The following is a 19,380-nucleotide window of genomic DNA, read 5'->3' as shown; positions in this document are numbered from 1 at the left end:
CCTACTACCCATCTCTCAGACTACTCAGAAATTTAAATGTCACATGAAAGCAGTATGAAAGATTGTAAAGAAACTCCTAGGGCAGACCCAGGAACAGCAACAGACAGCCTATAAGAGATGTGCAGTCACCTGTACTTTTTCGGTTGGGTAGTCAGTATTGATCCTTCTGCCCACATCAGAAAATAAAATTATTTCCTGCTGGTATGAGCCATATAAGATTCTAGAACAAAGGGGATAATTGAATTACCTTATATCACAGTCAGACTGACACCAGAAAACGCAGGTCTGTCATGTAAATGTACTTTAGGAGTGGAAAGTAGACCCAGGCAAAAACACCACCGTTAACAAGGCAGCCCTCCTTAACAAGTCCCGTAGTAAAAAATCCTTAATTCTCCCGGATCTTTTGCCCTCCCAACAGGCAGAGCTTGGAGATTTGTTAGACCAATTTACGGAGGAATTCTTAGAGCAGCCAGGGAGAGTTACTCACTTTTTCCATTCCATTAGAACACCACCAGGAAAAATCATAGATCTTAAACCGTATAGACTCTGTGAGGCCCACAAGAAGATAGAGCCCCTGGTCTTCCCCAATAGTTTTCGTCGCCAAACTTGAACAATCTTGGAATTTTTGCATTGACATTTGGAAACAAAATTCAATACCCCTGTTCGATAACTATCCGAAGCCCAGAATAGATGAACTAATTTTTGTGTTTTTTCCAAATGTCCTGGAGGCAACAACCAGGAACTTATAACTAAACAAAGAACCCAACAGGGAACTTCAAAAGAGAAGGGAAAAGCACAAATTGCACTTGAGGAGTTACAAAGACTAATGCAAAGAATAACGAGAGACTATTGAATATTAACTACTAGTGAAGAATCCTGCAGTCCGGTACTAGAAGTATCCATTGTAGAAGGGAATCATTTTCCATTTATAAGTTAGTTTTCATAGTGGTAGGGTCAGTTAGGGTAGCTTTTGAACAGCTGAATTTTTCCTTTTGGACATTGGGACTGATAGATGACCTTAGTTAAAAATACAGACAAGGACCACCCACAGGAAAGTTAGGCCTTATCGTACCTTTTATAAAAGTATAATGAACCATGTCCTTAAAGTGCCTGTGTCTTCCTTCTGACCCACCACAGCCCCAGAGCCTAGAAGCTGTCTATAAGGAAATAATAATTCTGCAATCCCTAAATATGAATTCTAAGGTGGGTGCACCACTGGACACATTCTGTCTCTTTTCTGGTGATAAAAAAGCCAAAGATGACCTCTGAGGAAAATGCTCCAGGGTGAGGTGGAATGGATTCAATATGTCTTTTTATAAATGTGTGTTTTCCTTGTGTCTTGCTGGCATGGCTATTCTGCTGTTCCTACCAAAAGAGACTGTCTCCACAAGAAATATGCATTTTCCAGGTATGCTAGCTGCCAAACGTCTACTACCTCTCCTTTTCTAAAGCCAGAGCTGGCCACCGCGCTGCCTAGTACATCTATGACTCCCAGTGTGTACCTACTCTGTCTGACTCCACGTATACCCATGTATATTGGGAAAGAGAGCATGGGTGTAGGACATGAGGGAGTGGGGGGATATAATAGCTTTTATCCCCCCAAGATTATTTGTGACTCTGCTGCTGTAAAATATGAATGCAGCCTGCACTGCAAACTGCAGTTGTCATGTAAGCTTGCAAAAGTTAAAGTAGAGTCTACTTTTACTTTTGTAAGCTTCCAGTAGACTGACTGCAACTTCTGCTGCTGCCCCACACCTGTGCATAATGAACGTGGCCAGGGAACAAACAAACTGCACGTGCCCTGCCTGCGCAGTGCACTGCTGTGCCGCATGAGCCTTCGTTTTTCAGAACGAAGGAGAAGCCAGGCAGCGACGTGTGCTCCAGTGACTTTGTGCTCGTGACAGCGTGTGTGTTGTCCAGGGAGATGGAGTAAGAACAGGCTGAGCAGGCAGCAGCTACCGTAAGGTAAGTCAGTCAAGTCCCCCGCCTTCTCTCCCACGTGCAGGCCGGCATGGGGAGGATTTATTAGAGGGAACGTGGGAGCTCGGGCTTCGTGCTCTCCCACTGCCCTGTGTCATCTGCGCTCATGTCTGGTTCCTCTCCAGGAAGACACAGTCACAGCAGGCTGTTCCTGCATCAACTCCCTTTTCACTCAATCCTACCTGCAGCCTAGTTTGGAAGTCAGGACTAACCTTAAATAAGGTATATATTCACCTCTAACCTGTCCTATAGTGGGAGCTTGTGCCATGGTGTGTGGCATCTTGCCTTGCGACACAGCATCATGTTATTTGGGCTATTTTAGCAACTTTCATGGGTTTCTGGAGGATGGATGCCAAGCGGGCCGCAAACTCGTTTTACGCCATAACTTATTCCTTTAAAAAAACACTGGAATGATCTATAAAGGGCACACAAATTGCCAGTTCTGGTTTAGAAAAAGCCACTGACTTAGGGATGTTTACTACAAAGCTCAGTGTAGTTAATAACTTAATTGAAGCTGGGAACATACTACTGGTTTAATATAAATGTCTTATCCAGGGATGCCTTCATCCACTCCTTTTCTCCTTAATTGTTCATTGCACTTGCACTATCTGAAATGTCATCTGGCTGATTATGATAGCTATTCTTCACATTCTAAATTGGTTCAAGGACCTGTAAGAATGTAACTGTAATTCTCCCATGCTCCCACCCCCCCTTGAAGCGCTTTGTGTAGGCGTTATACAAATAAACAATAAATCAATCAAAAATCAATTAATCACTCTATTAGCACTATGCATTTCCTTCACTAAAGTCCTGCAAAAAACCAGCACTGGCAAGTGTTTGCTTGTCTATACGTAATGGGCATTTGCCAGGCACTGCTATTAAATGTTCAGGTACTTCCACCATTTTGCTGCTGCTACCATCAGTGGGTACCTAATACCACTATGGTGGTGCTTGGCAAGTGCCTTTTACACGCCTACATTAAAGCCCAAATGGTTGGTGTTGCCAACACTTGGTTTAAAATAGGAATGCAACAGCATTTTTGGTACCCACCACCAGCTGAATAATGAGTTGTAGACAAGTTTTAATAGAGGCCACCATAAGCCATCGGGGTGATCCTGAAAAAAATGAAGCAGAGCCTCGAGATTCAAAACAGCACTTGTTCCACTACCCATGTAAATCCAGTGAATACCCTGGTGCCTAGGTATGATTGTAGCCCATACACTGCTGTAAAGGGGCACACTCATGTTCCATCATTGAGGGTCCAGGGGAATAGGATAGGAAGGGCTGGCAAAACTCCATAAAGCACCTGCACTGAAAGCGCAGGTGAGAGTATTATAAAAGATCTCTCTAAATGTCCATCGCTGGGAGGATTTTATACTCTGAACTGCTTTTCTTTTTCTTAATTTTCTTCGGTTTTCTTCTCTCTTGTTTTATACAGTGATGATATTTGTAATTTAATACGTACTGCTATTTTAATTTTGTGAAAAGTCGAGTTCTTTGACTAAAACACAATAAATAAAAACAAAGTCCCCAAGGTGTCCCCTGTCCCCACCAGATTGTATGAGTCTCCTACGCCCCTGGAAGAGAGGTGGCTGGTACTGCTGGTGCCAGATGTGGCCTGTTGCACTCTTGCCACTCAGCACACCTGATTGTTATCCAAGAACACAAAAGGGATACCTAAATACCTTGCTCTGTGCTTTTGTGAAGCAAATGAGGATGATGATCTGGGAAAATAGCCATGGACAGTTCCACTTTTTGATACGTGTACCAGCATAGTATTACTTGCAAATGTGTCCTGTCCGAACTACACCCATTACACCGTGAGAAAAGGGAGCTATCCCCACTTACCTGGATAAGGATTGGCCATATATTGGATAATGGCGGCATGTGATACACGTGGGATGCCACATTAACCAGAATCCGGGCTACGTGGCACATATGCGTGCGGTAAGTAGGGAGTAATGACTAACTAGACCATATTCTCACATATAGGGAATACAGTGCATTTTCAATGGGTGACACGAGACATTCTTAGTCCCATGTTAAATCTAGGAATACACAGGTTATGACAAGATTTGAACCACACAACATACTGGAAGCACTTTAGAACACAATCGCAAATTACCTTTATGAATCACATGAGTGTATACATTGACCAGAATGTAAGCCTTTGATCTATCTTGTAGCAGAACGTTTGGCAATAATTCTCATCACATGCGTCAATATTCTCTGTGCGTAGACAATGCGGAGCAGAGCATGGAAAAGCGTTTAGAGATAGGACAGGCAAATCCTGAGCGCAAACACGAATATGTCAAAATTAGGTTAGACATTCCCACTTGGCATTACATCATAACTATCTTGCAATCACGCTCATCAGTGTCCTCTAGTAGGAACATCCATTAACGTAATTTCTTTAATGTGTTTCCTCTTCCCTTTTGTTTACCTCTTTTACCTTGTAGCATTGCTTCTAATTGTCACTTTTCCAATGCCAGAGTAACATAATTTTGTATTTTATTAATAATGTTATACAGTTTATAATTAAACTTTACACATGTTTACACATTATTTTGAATAAATAAACATTCATATTTCAAATATCAAAGCAGATGAAAAGAAGAAGAAAAAAAACAAAAGATATCAAACATATTTAAGGTAAAAAAACATTAGATATATGTAAAACTGGAAATGAGTAACATAATACACGTGTATCACCATAACACCCTTGCACAGTTAAGCCTTGCTGAAGTCCAGTGGGTGAAACTGATGGCCATGCAGTCGGCCTGTTTTGGAATTTGTCAGAATTGTATACAGAAAATGTAGCAAGAATCTGGTCATACTTATGCACTGATGTGATAACCTAACAGCTACACTACCTTGTGAAGTAACAAAGCTATGTAGTTAAGTGTTTAATGTAAATGAAAAATAATACAACTAATCTAGGTCTACTTTGAGTCTATCCAAGGTGCGCATGCACAGGAGTCCACGCTTCTTTTATATATTTTGGATAAACTATCAAAATACAATAAAAATTTCAAATTGTTATATTACTCTATGAAAGATTCCTTTCACTTGAAATGCTGTACACATAGGACCAGGCAACCTGTAAAACTGTTACCGGCACTCGGTCCAGTGGAATTACAGCTGGATTAAGAGTGGTGGTCAGTGATGTTAATCCCCATTCCATGGAGTCCAGAAGGACTCCATGGGTGGATTCACTGGTATTACGGCACCAGTAATACCAGTGCCGGTAATACCAGCTACTTTTGACAGTAGGGTGTTCAGAATTACCTCCAGGTCAAATCTGGAGCCAACTACAGCCATCCCCACGACAACCTTGTACTTTGCCAACGCGGTAACATGCCGGTAAATGGAATTGCAGTCACATCATTACCGCACCAGCATGGTGATAATGAAGCGCTATGTCCCTATAAATACTCCCCCACCAATTCTCTCATACAGAGCAATGCTTGTGAGGTGGCGGTCAGCTTTACTCAATAAACCAATGCCCACGGCATGAGCTGAGGTATAAAAAAAAGAAATTGCAAATAGCTCTGAAGTACCTGATTTAGATGCCTGCATCGTCTATGCGGGTTATCATTTTTTGCGTTACAGTTTTTCCAGGTGGCTCAGAACTATTGTTCACTACTTACTTGATGCCCTCGGAGGAAAAATAATGGCTGCCCTACAACCGAAGAACCAGCAACTGCTTAGAAGAACACATAACATAATTCCTATAACAGCGTGGGAGCAAGGATTATTCGATTCAGTTCCTCATTCTGAATATGTCTTGAGTCCAAATCTGACCTGATTCTGAAAGGAGTCCACCCGTTTGCCAAATCCATGGTTTTCATGTTCGAGATAGTACAGTATTGACTCCCATCTGTGCTTCCTATGCACTTTTCCTGTACATCGAGCATGTCAGAAATGTGTCTTCATTTTCTGATGCACATGCCTTGTCAGATATTGCACTGGTTTTCCATGCAGATAATGCTCTTTACATTTGGAGTCTTAACATGCAGTCTGTCGTGTGCTTTAATGATGTTTAGAAAACTCCTTTAAACAGCAGGTATTTTGTTTAATTCACACTTGAATGACTGTCAGAGCCCAGATGATGTCATAATTCATCCTGTTGCCTTGTGGTCTACAGTGGTTTCCCACACTGAAAAGTCTTAGAGTTAAAGCTCCTCAAATTCAGTTCTTGTTCTTGAGTTCTTATGTTGAGTCAATCATGAGAGTAGACCAATTGTGGTTATTAGTGCTATCTGTCCTCCTAGCAGACGGGTTTGAAGGGGTAACCACTGGCTGTGATCCTTGCACAGAATAGATGGGAGTGGGAAGCGATGAGATTAACTCTGCTATGTTAATAGGCTACGAGTTGCAGGTCAGTGATACAGTGGAGAGGTTCTCCAAACACAATATGGCCAAGTTCCCCAAAGCTGAATTTCTATGGAAACGACTGGCTCCATTTGTACTTTTGCACACACGGTCCCCTCTGTGCAATTGCAATGGTTCCCACAAAGTAGTGGAAAAGTAAACAGTAGAAAAGAGGCAACATACTCTTCACTCTTCACTTTTCCATTACATGTTTGGAAGAGAGTAAATACCTTGCCCAAAAATAATTGATTGCGGGACGTATTTATATTTGATTCTTAAGGAAAGCACCTGTTTTATCTAACGTAAAACTCAGGTGGATTCCATAAGAATCCAAAGGTCTTCACCCACCGTATAATACATGTTGGTATGCACCCAGGCAGATTTGGCAGGCGTAGATGAGAGTGAAGGTGCACATGTTAAGTCTGATCTCCTCTTCAACTCCTCTGCCAAATCCTGTGACACATCCAAGTTGGCAATAGCCAATGGGTACTGGTTTTCACCAGAACACTTTTACAGCCCCCGCCCCCCTCCAATTTGGAATTATCCCCCACAGAAACAATAGTGGTCCTTAGAACGTTCCATTTGTTCGAAATTGGTTTGAGAGGTCCCTTTGGTATGGTAAGGTAGAACAGTACGATTCCCATCTAATATGTCATCTAATATGTCAATATATTGGTACACATTCAGTCCAGTCCATTCCTTGGCAGCTATAGCATTGAGATGGTGGGGATGAAGAAGTCAAATGCTGTCCATATTCTTGCAATTTATAACTCAAAATCAGAATAGTAGGATGTGTCTCTCCCCACTGTCTGTGTGTATGGGTCTGAACATCTTCTGGTGGGGTTTGAAGGTGGTTGTAGGTCTTAGTGAAGAATAGTGTTCTTCTGGAGTTTGAAACCAATATTCCACCTACAGGGGTCATAACTGAAGGATTCACAGTGCTTCACATGCTCAATGCATTTCCTGCCTGTATTTCCTCCCTGTTGCTTGAATTCTTTAAGTTTGAGCGAACACAAGAGGAAGAGAGCGCAGGCCATCATAGTGTTTTGAGTACTTGAGCAGGAAACATTGGTTTCCCATATTCCAACGGTTACCAGCAACCTCTGAGATGGTTGTCCATTCTTTCCATTTCCGCTGACCCCCCTGCTGTTGTAGGAGAGGTCACGAAGCATATATTGCCTCTTGCTTTTAACATGAAGGTGCAGCACTATCAGCAAGGAGGACTTCCCATATGCCTTGCAGCGATGGTCTATCCGTCGTTCAGGCAACCCATCTTTGTCTTGGCAGGATAGCTCAGGGTAACATACTTGGCTTGAATGCAAGAAGACGCAGGGCAACACAGGTTTGATCCCCGGGTCTGAGCTTAGAAACTTCTGGGTAATAAGCACATTATAAATAACCAATTACAATTCAGGCACATATGAATCATTGGGCCCATATACAAACAAGGCGTGACAAAGATTGTTTCCACCTTCTTTAACGTGATGAGGTTTCCATGCATTTTTACCACCTGAATTCCGCACCAGCTGCACACATACCTGGTGCACACACGCACTTTTTGACTCTCTCTTCTCTCTCTACTGACCCGAACTTCGGTTCCCGAGGGCGTTCAACCTACCAGCGCCTTCAGACCATACCAATGGTATATAAGGCGCTATATAAATGCAAAATAACATAACATAACATAACATAACAAAGGCTTTTTCCTCTATCTGTCTGTATAATCACTGAACTTTCAGTGGGTAGTGAGTAAAATGTTGCAATGAACCTTGCATAATCCATTCTAGGGGGAAACATGTGCCTCCATGTTATCTTGGAGTTTCAAACGGGTTGGTCTTGGTTTAAATAGTAGCCTTCCTGCTTGAAATGTGATGCTAGTCTATTGGGTCAAATAAGAGGGACGGTTTGAGGCCACGGAGGAAGTTCATTAACTCTGTTCTCACTTTTATTGCATTTAAATAATTATAACTTTACATTTTAGCGCAGTACTTCGTCCCATATTACTTCCACGTTGAACACCGCTGAAATAATAGGTGTTATATGGACCCAATTTAATGCAACCCAAATTAGTGACCTGGGAAGGATGAACAGTTGTGTCAGCAGGGCCAGAATTTCAGCCAATGACTGCGCAATTCACACAGATGAGAGAGGCAAGCTTTAGATTCTCAGAGCTGTGTTACCGGTTGTTGATATTCCAAGCACCACCTGCCTCGGCCAGCTCTGTCAGAGAGTTAGAAGATCTGATTTACTCTCCTCTATATCTGCAGACTTTGCCTGACAGGATAGTGTTATGCAAGGCTCTCCATATGTGTTCAATATGCTTTCATCATTTCTTGTCATGTGCTTAACGTATTTTCCACTACCTCTTCCCACGATGAAGTTAATGTTCACTCTTTTAATGTAAAGAGGCCAACAAGTGTACCTTGCCAGGACAACATTTCCAGAAGGAAATGTTTATTGATTGTCAATTGTGTTCCTACTTAATAGGCCACCAAGTCTCCATATAGGCTCCATCTTGTGCCTAGAAACACTTGTGTACAGGCACGTTATAAATGCTACATCATTTCATATGGAGGTCAGAATAGCTAATGCTTTAACAACATGTTAGGCTCCAGGTGCGCTCTTCCCATATTTTACAGGACATCAACACAGGAGGGCCATGGCATGGCTTCTTACACAAGAACCTACAGTTTGCGGTTGACTCACATGGATTATGCAGCTACCTAGTCTTCCACGTCTATGTACATCACCTGATAAATTTAGGAGTTAGGAATAACACGGTGTCAAGCTTTTGAGCAGTGGTTCTGAATTATTTATTATGCTGAGGTTGGAAGTAATCATCATAATGATTATAATCAAATAATCATTTAACATGGTTTTGCAGTACACATGTTTACTTATATTTATTTGAATGTGGATCAATGCTGTTGGAATGCCAGGTCATTATTCAAATGACTGGGATGCGGATTAGGCCGTAATTGGTAATCTACTAGTAATCTGCCTCTCTCCATATCCTAGTGTTTCTCAATGTTACATTACTTATCTTCTTGCCTCTAGTCCTGGAAATAGCTTCTCCCAATGTTTTGTTGGGTTTGGGTATTAAAAGGGGATCAACAATTGTTGAGTCGTTTTAAAAAGAGATGAGTAGAGCTAAGGTTTTCAGAATGTGAGTCAGGCCTGGTTCGGGTGAAAATACATCAAATCCTCATTACAAGTTTGGTGGTGTGGGGATTAAATGCTGGTAATTCCATTGTTGGTGGAGGTAAATCCTCCACTGTACAACCAAAAATCTGAAGATGTACTTCACAGAAATTCAACCAGTGGTAAATCTGCCAAAAATCCCACTGAGTCCTATGGACTCCTAAACTGAGGAATTATTACCACTTGTAATCCAGTGGTAAATCCTCTCGACCAAGTGGTAGTAACAATAATTGAATTTGGCTGAATAGGGCATTGAGAAATGTATTAAAGTAGAGCCAGATTTAGACATTGGGCCACATTACGAGGTTGCCGCCAGCCCTGTAACATTGAATCCGGCGCCTGACTTCCCGGTGCAACCGGGACATTACAGTTCTGGGCAGTGCAGGAAGTCAGGCGTCGGGTTTTGTAAATCCCCATTCCCATGGAGTCCGGGGAGACGAAGTACTGGCACTGTTGCCAAATGGTGCTGGTGCTTCCATGATGACTCTGACTATGATTTGCCAACCAGGGTCAGAACTGTTGGGCGCAGCGGCCCCAGCAGGCACACTCATAGTGTGGCGGTCTGGAAAAAAGGGTGCCAGTGAGCTTACCGGCACCCTTTTTTCTGGACCACCACACTTGTAATGTTTTTATTTACTCTTTCGTTCAGATTGGGGTTTATCTTGATTGACTGATGTGCTTGCTCCGGGAACCAGTGCAGTGGATTGCTGATAATAACTTCAAGATGTATTTTTAAATAGTTGCATTCAAGCTTGTAGAACATTTATAGAGCCATTGTTGTAGTTCTGCTGTTTCAACCTGATTGGATGGTACTACAATAACGTGTTGCCATTTTTTCTATTGCAGAGGTCCCCAAAACGGAGAAAACCTTTGAAGAACGATTAGTGTTCAAGGCATTCCTGCTGAAGTTTGTGAATTCGTATGCATCTATATTTTATGTGGCCTTTTTTAAAGGAAGGTATGTTGATAAAACTCGGTCATGAAAGTGCTTTTAACAGATGTGACAGAGCTTCGTTAGAGTTCCACCCTGAGAAAAGTGATTAATTCAAGAAATGTGTTGCATTTAGAAAGTCACAGGTGTATGGATAATCATTTTAAGAAACGTTCATTATTACACAAAGCTGCACATTTAGCCTTGTCTTGGCTAATTTTGAACAGGACTTCTGCTGCTATCTCAGTTCCCAGAAATGGCAGAGGCTGTTAAGTATCCACACAAACTAAAGCATACTTGGAGAAAGTCCATCAATGGCCACCAAGGTGTTTCTGGCCCCTGAAAGCCACTGCCACATGACTGCTACCCACAGTTCATGGATGAAGCAATGCTGGCCTACTGCAGAAGGGTAACTGCTCTTTTACCACGGCGCTACTGCCCCATCTCGAGAAGATTCAACTGTATTCTCCTACATGGGGATGAAAATGTGGATGAAATATAAAAAGGGAAGTAGACAAGTTAATGTAATGTTTCGTTCAAACAAATAATGTTTTAATAGCACCAGCTCCACTTTTGCATTCAATTGTGTACCTCAGATCCACGTAAATAACAATGACACACAATTTTTGGGAAAAATGTTACATCAAAGTGACCACAGTTCTGAGCTTATTACAGTGGCTTCCTACTTAGCTTTGCAATCAAATAACCCCAAACGTTCGGCACATCCCACCATAAAAGAGTACACACTAGCGCCTATATGATTGCTTTGGGGGAAACAAATGCTCATCTGTACAAGTCCCCTACAAATGAACAGAACCCCCTATGCATGACCCACCTCCTCACGTGGTCCCTGCCTGACACTTTCAATAAAAGATGGGGTAGCCATAGAGGCCATGTGCAGTTGCCTGCTAAATTATGCAAATCCCAGGGGGGGTGTGGGAAGGATCCCATGGCTTGCCCACTATGCCCCAATCATGAGGCAGGGGTTTGTCACAAGGAGCAACTCTGTTGCCTTGTCTTATCAAGAGAAGACTCTTAGATTAATGGATCCTTCGAACACTAAACCTCTGTGCATTGGCCCCCAAGCTACACATTGGCCTAACCTAGGGAGCACCTCAGCTACCAGCAAGATCCAGGTAGGACAATCAGGATGTCTGGTCTGGCAATGACGAGCCCACTGGGGAGGAGAGAATCATCTAGTTCTGCTAGCACAGAGAGAATGATGCAGGAAGTGAGGAGTTCGGAGAAGCCGAAAAGAAGTGACAGGAATGCTAATTGTAGCTGCATGAGCCACCAGCTCTTAAGATTCCTCCAACTTACTGTGCCCAATCGATGGTCGGCTGATGCTGGTTGGAACTGGCCTTAACATAGCTCCTTTGTGGTGACCCAGCAGACAGCCCCCTACATACATTGCAGGTGGGTTTAGGTGTGAGTAGGCATTTCTTGACAGCGGAAAAGTGGTGGGAGCAACAGAAGAAAGGAGAGGTGAAACATTACAGTAAAAGATTGGCATGACAAAAAAGCAGTGAGAAAAAGAGGGATATAAATAGGAGGTGAAAACTAAGGAGTAAGTGAAGAGTAAGGAATTGGAGTCCATCAAGGAGGAGGTGGAGGGTAAGGAAGTGAGAACATCCAGGAGGTGGACAGTTCTCCGCTCTCTTAATCTCCACCTTTAGACTCTGAATTAGGCTACCGAGGCAGAACAAAACACCCAAGCAATGAGCAATTTAAAAATTTAAAAGGAGCAATTTAGACAATAAGTTAAAAATGCATCCCAAAAGTCACACTCAGAGCTGTAATACTGAACAATTATCGTGACTGAGCATTGACAATTAATATTTTCAATTGGGAAAACTCTACAGTAGCACATTAGCCAAGGAAAGCAAACACAATTAAATATGGCACACATCTTAGAACAGGCTGTTCAGGAATACCTTCCAGAACAGAGCTTTGCTAGAGGCCTCAATCACCAGTCTGATTAGGCAGACTAATGCTGAATACCCACATTATGAGGCTGGCCACATTGGTTCACAATTGTGGACACTGCATTCCACACTGCCATGTAACCACTGGCATCCAAGGCTGCCATGCTGGACCTGTCCAACAGTGGATTCCAACAGGTACCAGACATACCATGCATTCAGGGCCGTGCACATGACTGGAGTTGACTTGCTATGTGCAAAACATTCAAACAATGTGTTAGTTATTGGTGGTATATCTACAGGTGCAGGTATGTGGCGCGACATGTCTTTGAACTTAATCCATATTACACCGACATGAAGGCCCTTCACTGCTGTCAAAGATACCAGCCCCAGATTTTGCAAGATTCCATATTTCCATCCTGCAAGCTACGCCTCCAATGTTTTCAATCCCAGCCTGTGAGCAAGATGTTCATGAGCAGTCTCTCATGACATGCTAAACATACGCGACATGCTAAACATACGCAACACTAATCATATACATGTGTGCGGTCAAACCCTCATGCCCAGTGATATCGTCCCTGGAAATCCGTTCCCTCACAACTAAGACTTGAAATGGACTTCCTTGCATTTTGGAGCGGGCTGAAGACACAGCTTTTGCACACTGTGTATGGCCTCGATAAGTATTAAGTGTTCTTTTTGTTAACACGTCTAGCTACACCTCTCTCACACCCCAGCATATCTCCATACGTCTATCAACCATCAAGAGTTTTCTCTAAGAAGGCATTTCTATCAATGCACTATGTTGAGGCTGTTTCTATAGGAGCGTAATGAAAAAAACGCCATAGATAGGAGACTTTCGCAGGAATTGACAATAAAATACATTCTCTGTCAAACCTTTACCTCCCCATTAACCAATGTAAATATCATATTCGGATTGACCTCTTGCTCACTGTACCTCTCACCACAGAGTGTGCTGGAGCAGCTGAGATGCATCCAGGAGAACTGATGAAAAAACTCTATAATAAATACAAAATAATGAAAATAGATATTCCAGGTTTACTACCATAATGTAATCAGTTTCTCAATATAACATGTTTTATTATCAACGTTCCGGGAGCTCACATGGCATACCAGTTACTGCCACAATCTGATCAGTATTCAACACATGTGCTAGGCATCATCTTCATTAGTTAGAATATATTAATTGGCAGGACACCATGTTATTCCTAGTCCTACCATATTAACAGGACAAGGTTATGCAAATTACCTCTATAAAATGCCCAACAGAAGTTCGCCTGCTTACCACAGCCACAAAAAGCTGGCAGTTTCAACAGGAAGCCATGGTAAATTCCTACCGGCATGCGTACATGGCGGTAGGAATTTACCCATGTTGCAATATGCAGAGCAAACAAATGAATGTTAACCTAGAACCCCCAGGATTAACACAACTGTTTGCACTTTGAAATCCAAATGAAGAAAATTGCATGGAGGGGACCGATGAGCAAGCATGTGCGCACACATGTGGACCCCTCGGTGCAATTTACACTTTCACAAAAATGACCCTTAAATGAGCTCTGTCCAAGTTGACCTCATCTTCGAGAGGCTGGAATATCAGTCATGCTCGAATGCAAGTTACTAGTTTCGTCCTTCTTCCAGTGTCTTTTAAGCTCTCTTTATGCAATGCATTAGTACATTTTACTGGCTGTTCACCTGCATCATAAATGGAGTTACGAGCAAATGCAGAGGGCAGTTGTGCTAGTGATACAATCAGGGCTGCCAGAGGTTTTTATTCATAAATGTACTGTGAGATATTCCGTTTTAAGGCTATCGTTTGATAGGTTGCGTTGTATTCTGATTGTAATGTTTCTTATGTTTTATGAACGCATTTTGTGCGCTAAACAATTACTGTCAACTGAAGTTCTGTTGATCAGAGAAACGGGCAAATGTACCTGTAGGAATGGTGATGGTGAGCAAAATTGATAAAATAAATACAAATGGTGAACGGAGGATAGCACAGGGGCAACATGCTGGTCTTGGAAGCAAGACTTTGCATAACAACAGAGGTTCGAATCCCAAATCCACGCTTAGAAACCAAAGTCAGGTATGGTATTAGGCACGTTACAAAAAAACAATAAAATAAATAAATAATGCTTTCAGTCCAGAGCATTCTGACCAACAGAAACAAACATATATCAAATAGAATCTCTGATGTAGGATGCAAAAGCAGAACAGACAAAAAGAATCATCTTCAAAATTGATTTGAATGGTGCTTCGGCAAACAGAATTGGGCATCAAAATCTTACATCCGTAGCAAATCCAAAGGAAGGATGTTTTTCATAAACATGAACCGTTACTTAGTGGCCTGTAAGGTATTTTGTGGAGATTTGGGGCCTGACGGTATTTTATTACCGCCGAAAAATAACTTAGCAATAATCACTCTTTGTATTCAGATTTGGCCATGTGCAACAATAATACAATGGACATGCATTATTTCAGCACCCAGACCTGCATATTTGGTATACGTGGTTGGTGGTATTTTGGTGAGCATAATTCCCTTGTTTTATTTGTGGCCCCAATGTCCAGAATCCCTTATCTTTGCTTAGATTTTTCGTGTGATCACTAGAGAGACCTCAGACCTGCATTCTAGGAATACCACATTTTCCAGTGATAGTGTTGGTGTGCCACCATGGGCGAACTCACTGACTTATTTACGACAGAGAGCTATATGTGGTAGTCTTGTGGTAATTTCCACTACCTTATATACGGTAGGGAGCTATGTTCAGAGAGTCTCTCTTCCCGTTGGCTCATGTACCTCCAACAAGCTATGCTACAGTCACTCACAATTATTCATACTGATTTTGACATGCACACATCTGTCTTAAAATGACCATTGCACTGTTTAAAATCTCCCCACATCATCAGCATTGTAATGGTAAACAATAAACATCACCCGTCTGTTTTCAAATATTTTTCTGTATTATAAAAGTTGTATTTAAACCCGATCTCATTCTTTACAGAAATAAAATGGTACAGTCAAAGCATTGTCTGTGACACACTGCAAAGATAGTGGCGGAGAACATAACTCAAATTGCAACATTAGCACTTGATTAAGACACGCACAGGAATCCTACACTGACTGCATATTACCGTACACACTCAGCTCCCACACTTCTCATTACCTTATCTTTTTAGTTGTTCTCTTTGTGAATGTGGCTCTCTTGGATTAACTCCAGCAAAAAGGAACGCTTGCCTTCTCAAACCGGGGTCATTTTCTGGAATTCTCAGCTTTTGCAGATAGGAATGCCTCAGCCAGTGGAAAGGTCCTTCTTTCAGCTCTCCCCAATCTCGACTGCAGCAGGACACAGGAATCTGCATTCAGTCAGGAGCCCCACAGCCAGGTCTTCTCCCCAATAGTGCAGAAAGATGTCTGCCTGTCTTTTTCCCTGATACTGCCCACTAAAACTTTCCTCTCAGCCCTCTGTATGACGTGTCCCAATGAAATCCATCATCTCTCATCCTCCTACTCTTCAACAATAGCTTCGCTTATACATTTGCAATTGTTGCAAATCTGACTTCCTTCTTCCTGCAGTTACTGTGCACAAAAACACGGAGAATCAGGCAGAGAAGAGAAGAAAAAATCTCTGCACACGCATTTAAATGGTTTTCAGAGTATGCCTAATTCTGCAGTGGAGAACACATTTTATTAGTGGGTTATGTTAAATAAGGTTTTATTAGTCAGGTTAATTGTTAATAGGTTAGCTGTTAATTTTCAAATGTGTCTCTAGCAATATAGGCATTTCAGGTGAAAAATAGTGTGCATTTTTAAATGAGCACGTGTGCTTTTAACTGTAAAAATAGATTTGCATCTTATATGTTAAAATCGTTTTTGACTGAATAGCCTGTCTTTCCTTGTTAATCTGGCAACCCATATAGCAATGCACCGCACCCTTGTGGTGGTGCTGCAAAAAAATGTGCTACTTGTGCAGTAGTGCTGTACTCTGTACTGTAACACGCCAAATATCCTTACATATACCCTCCTTTTGTTTTTAGAATTTGGCCACGATTCAAGCCAATTCCTAAAAACAACTTGTTCTTTCTTTTTCTTTTAAAATGCATGTGTATTGGGATATCTTTCTCTTCCTGACGTAGTCAGTAAAATCAGTAACATTTTCATTTTTACTGATAGCACAATCAACCATCCACCCATGATTAGCACCAGGATAGCCAAACCCACTATTGAGCGTTCCCCCCAGGTTCCCCAATTAAATCTTTCCACTTCTATTATGCCCAGATTACTAATTGTAATATTGTTTTTTCGCAAATTCATTTTCATAACATGTCTTTCTTTGTGATTCAATAAATATTCCACATCTGGATCTATTGGAAAAGTATCCCTTTGAAAAAAATCGATATTTTCCACTTGGCTTTCCCAAACATCATTTGTTACATGAAACAATGTTAATCCCCCAATTGACACAATTGCATCCTTTGGAACCTGTAAATAAAAAACATTATATTTTACCTGTTTAACCACGTATGTTCCATGGTTTAAATGTACTACCGTCATGTTCTTTAAACAGGTGCTGACCAGCCATTTACCTCTGACCATCTTAGCCTGTGCCATTTCTTCACTCCCCATATTACTAATAATCACTTCACATCCCTCTGATATATTTGGGTCAGATTTCAATCCACAAATAGCATCTGTGGCATCAGGAACAAACGGTTTACCTGGACACATATAATTTTGTTCTTTAAATGTTACACATGTTTCCAGGTTTGGTATTAAATAAACTTCAGGTTCCCATGACTGAAATGCCACCACTTTTGGAGTCTTAATCTTAATGAATTTGTCCTCTTGCCAAAATCCCACGTTGTGTACCCACTTCGTTTGATAAATAAGTTCAGGGGCTACAAATGGGATGCATAGCAAAAATCCGATCTCTAGTCTTTCCAAGTCCACATATAACGGCATTGCATTCCCCATTTCGAATGCAATTTTTACCTGTATAAGGTCAATTTCCCTCCTGGTCAATCTTTCTATCATTTGACGAATGATATCCTGCGAAACAAAATACAAGGGAATATGTCCTTGAATCAATTGTGAAACTGCAGTTTGAACTTCTCTCATATAATTCGTTAATAGTCTATCAACAGGACTCATTATGTTCAATATTTCATTTAAAGTTCTGTCATGCTTAAGTATTATTTTAGTCGCCCGTTGCATCACATCCGCTTGTTCATTTAGAATGATTGCAGTTTCATTTATGAATCTTACTTGTTCATCCAGTCCCCCTCTAATTCCATCTAATGTCTTTTGTATTATTTCTAGGTCAATACTTAGTTGTTGTGCTTTAGTACTCAGTGTTCCTACCGAAATAGAATTGGCTGTTGATATTGTGGTACCTATTATTGCTCCAATTATAGACATTACCATTGATATCGCGAGCATCACCGCACCTCTCTTTCCTCTCTTCTTCTTAATGTCTGCTGAATTCACGAATGTTTTTTCCAATTGCATTAATATATCTCTTATTGACTGCTTAGTGTCCTCTTTTCTTATTTCCAGCCACTCTTTAGTCTGTTCAATCTTAATTCCGGTATTGTTCAAGTGTTTTTCAATCAAAATCTCAGGATTTAACGGATTGTATATATTTTGGAAAATCATCCTTCTATCACTCATGATGAATCCTGGTGCCTCTTCCACCGCGATACCAGATGCTGGTCCAGGTTCAATGACAACCTGTGCTTCTGAATTCTTGAAGATCCCTCCAAATATCATCATCATTAAACAGATCATTGGTATCATCTTCAATGCTGATCGCTTTGTAGCCTTGGTCTTCACCCCTCTTTGGGGCTTTCCCGGAATCCGTCCTCGTGGGCTCCAGGACTCCATCGTCTCCCGTGGGCTCTGATCCCAGAACCTCCGACCAAATAATGTTAATTGTCTAAATCAAAATAGAAAATAAACAGATTAAGTACATAGCACAATACTCACTTCATCCTTTTGCCAAAAATAAAACATGCTTGGTAAAAATATTTCGTTTTTTTTTTTTCTTTCTTCTGAAATTAAACACAAGTTAAAAGAAAACAAACACATATAAAACAGCATTCAATATTTAATACACTTTCTCTCTGCACACCAACCATGAGCTTCCATTATATGTGCATTTATTTATTTATTTATTTATTTATATTTATTTTATATTATATTTTACATATACTACAGTGTTTATGTGCCATCATAACAATCAACTTTTTAACTTCTTTGTCACTGCCTCCTGATTGTACCCATTTATTTTCTCTTTTTGTGTTCAAGTGATTTTATCTGTTTCTACATGCTCAAGCCGCCTGATCTCATGTCTGGGATGGCATGGTTTGATTTGATTTACATGGACAAACTGCTCTATTGCTGTTTCACCTTCATTTTTCAAAATTTTATACACTACAGGAGAAACCTTATCTATAATTCGAAATGGCCCCTGCCAGGCTGCTAGAAATTTAGACATTTTCTGTTTACTTTTTCCAAAATGAAACTTGTACACCTGATCCCCTACATTGTATTCCTTTACTGATGTCTTTTTGTCATAATATGACTTAGCACTGTCAGCAGCCCTTTCCAGATTTCTCTGCGCAAAAGCAAATGCATGTTGCAAATGCCTCCTCAGTTCATCAATATATTCATGAACCGTGGATGCACTCACTAGAGTTTGCTCATGTGTTCTGTATAGTAGGTGTTGTGGTAACACCATTTTCCTACCTGTCAAGACCTCATGGGGGCTAACACCTGTTGCTTTGGCAGGAGTCGACCTGATTGCCATCAGAACCAACGGTAAACGTAAATCCCAGCTGGAACCTGCTTCTGCCACAAATTTCTTTAAAATATCCACAACAGACCTATTGCTTCTTTCAACTGTACCTGAAGACGCCGCCCGATATGCGATATGTAGTTTCCTTTTCACACCTAGTATT

The 19,380-nt window shown here is 41.2% G+C and overlaps 1 protein-coding gene across 3 annotated transcripts in view; it reads left to right on the top strand.

The window, feature by feature from the left end:
• The window catches only part of ANO2 (anoctamin 2), a 2,341,832-nt gene that overhangs the window by 2,019,302 nt on the left and 303,150 nt on the right, over positions 1-19,380 (top strand). For all 3 annotated transcript variants that reach the window (XR_011281759.1, XM_069628333.1, XM_069628334.1), the window contains one exon: positions 10,402-10,513. Coding sequence is in view for 2 of the 3 variants with exons in the window: in XM_069628333.1 (XP_069484434.1) it covers positions 10,402-10,513 (112 nt within the window). In the remaining variant the exon portion in view is untranslated. The remainder of the gene's footprint in view (positions 1-10,401; positions 10,514-19,380) is intronic.

This window comes from Ambystoma mexicanum, chromosome 12, assembly GCF_040938575.1.
Source record: "Ambystoma mexicanum isolate Mex_15411 chromosome 12, UKY_AmexF1_1, whole genome shotgun sequence".
In the NCBI taxonomy this organism is placed as follows: Eukaryota; Metazoa; Chordata; class Amphibia; order Caudata; family Ambystomatidae; genus Ambystoma; species Ambystoma mexicanum.
The sequence above is the reverse complement of the archived record's forward strand: the minus strand, read 5'-3'. Positions and strand labels throughout refer to the sequence as shown.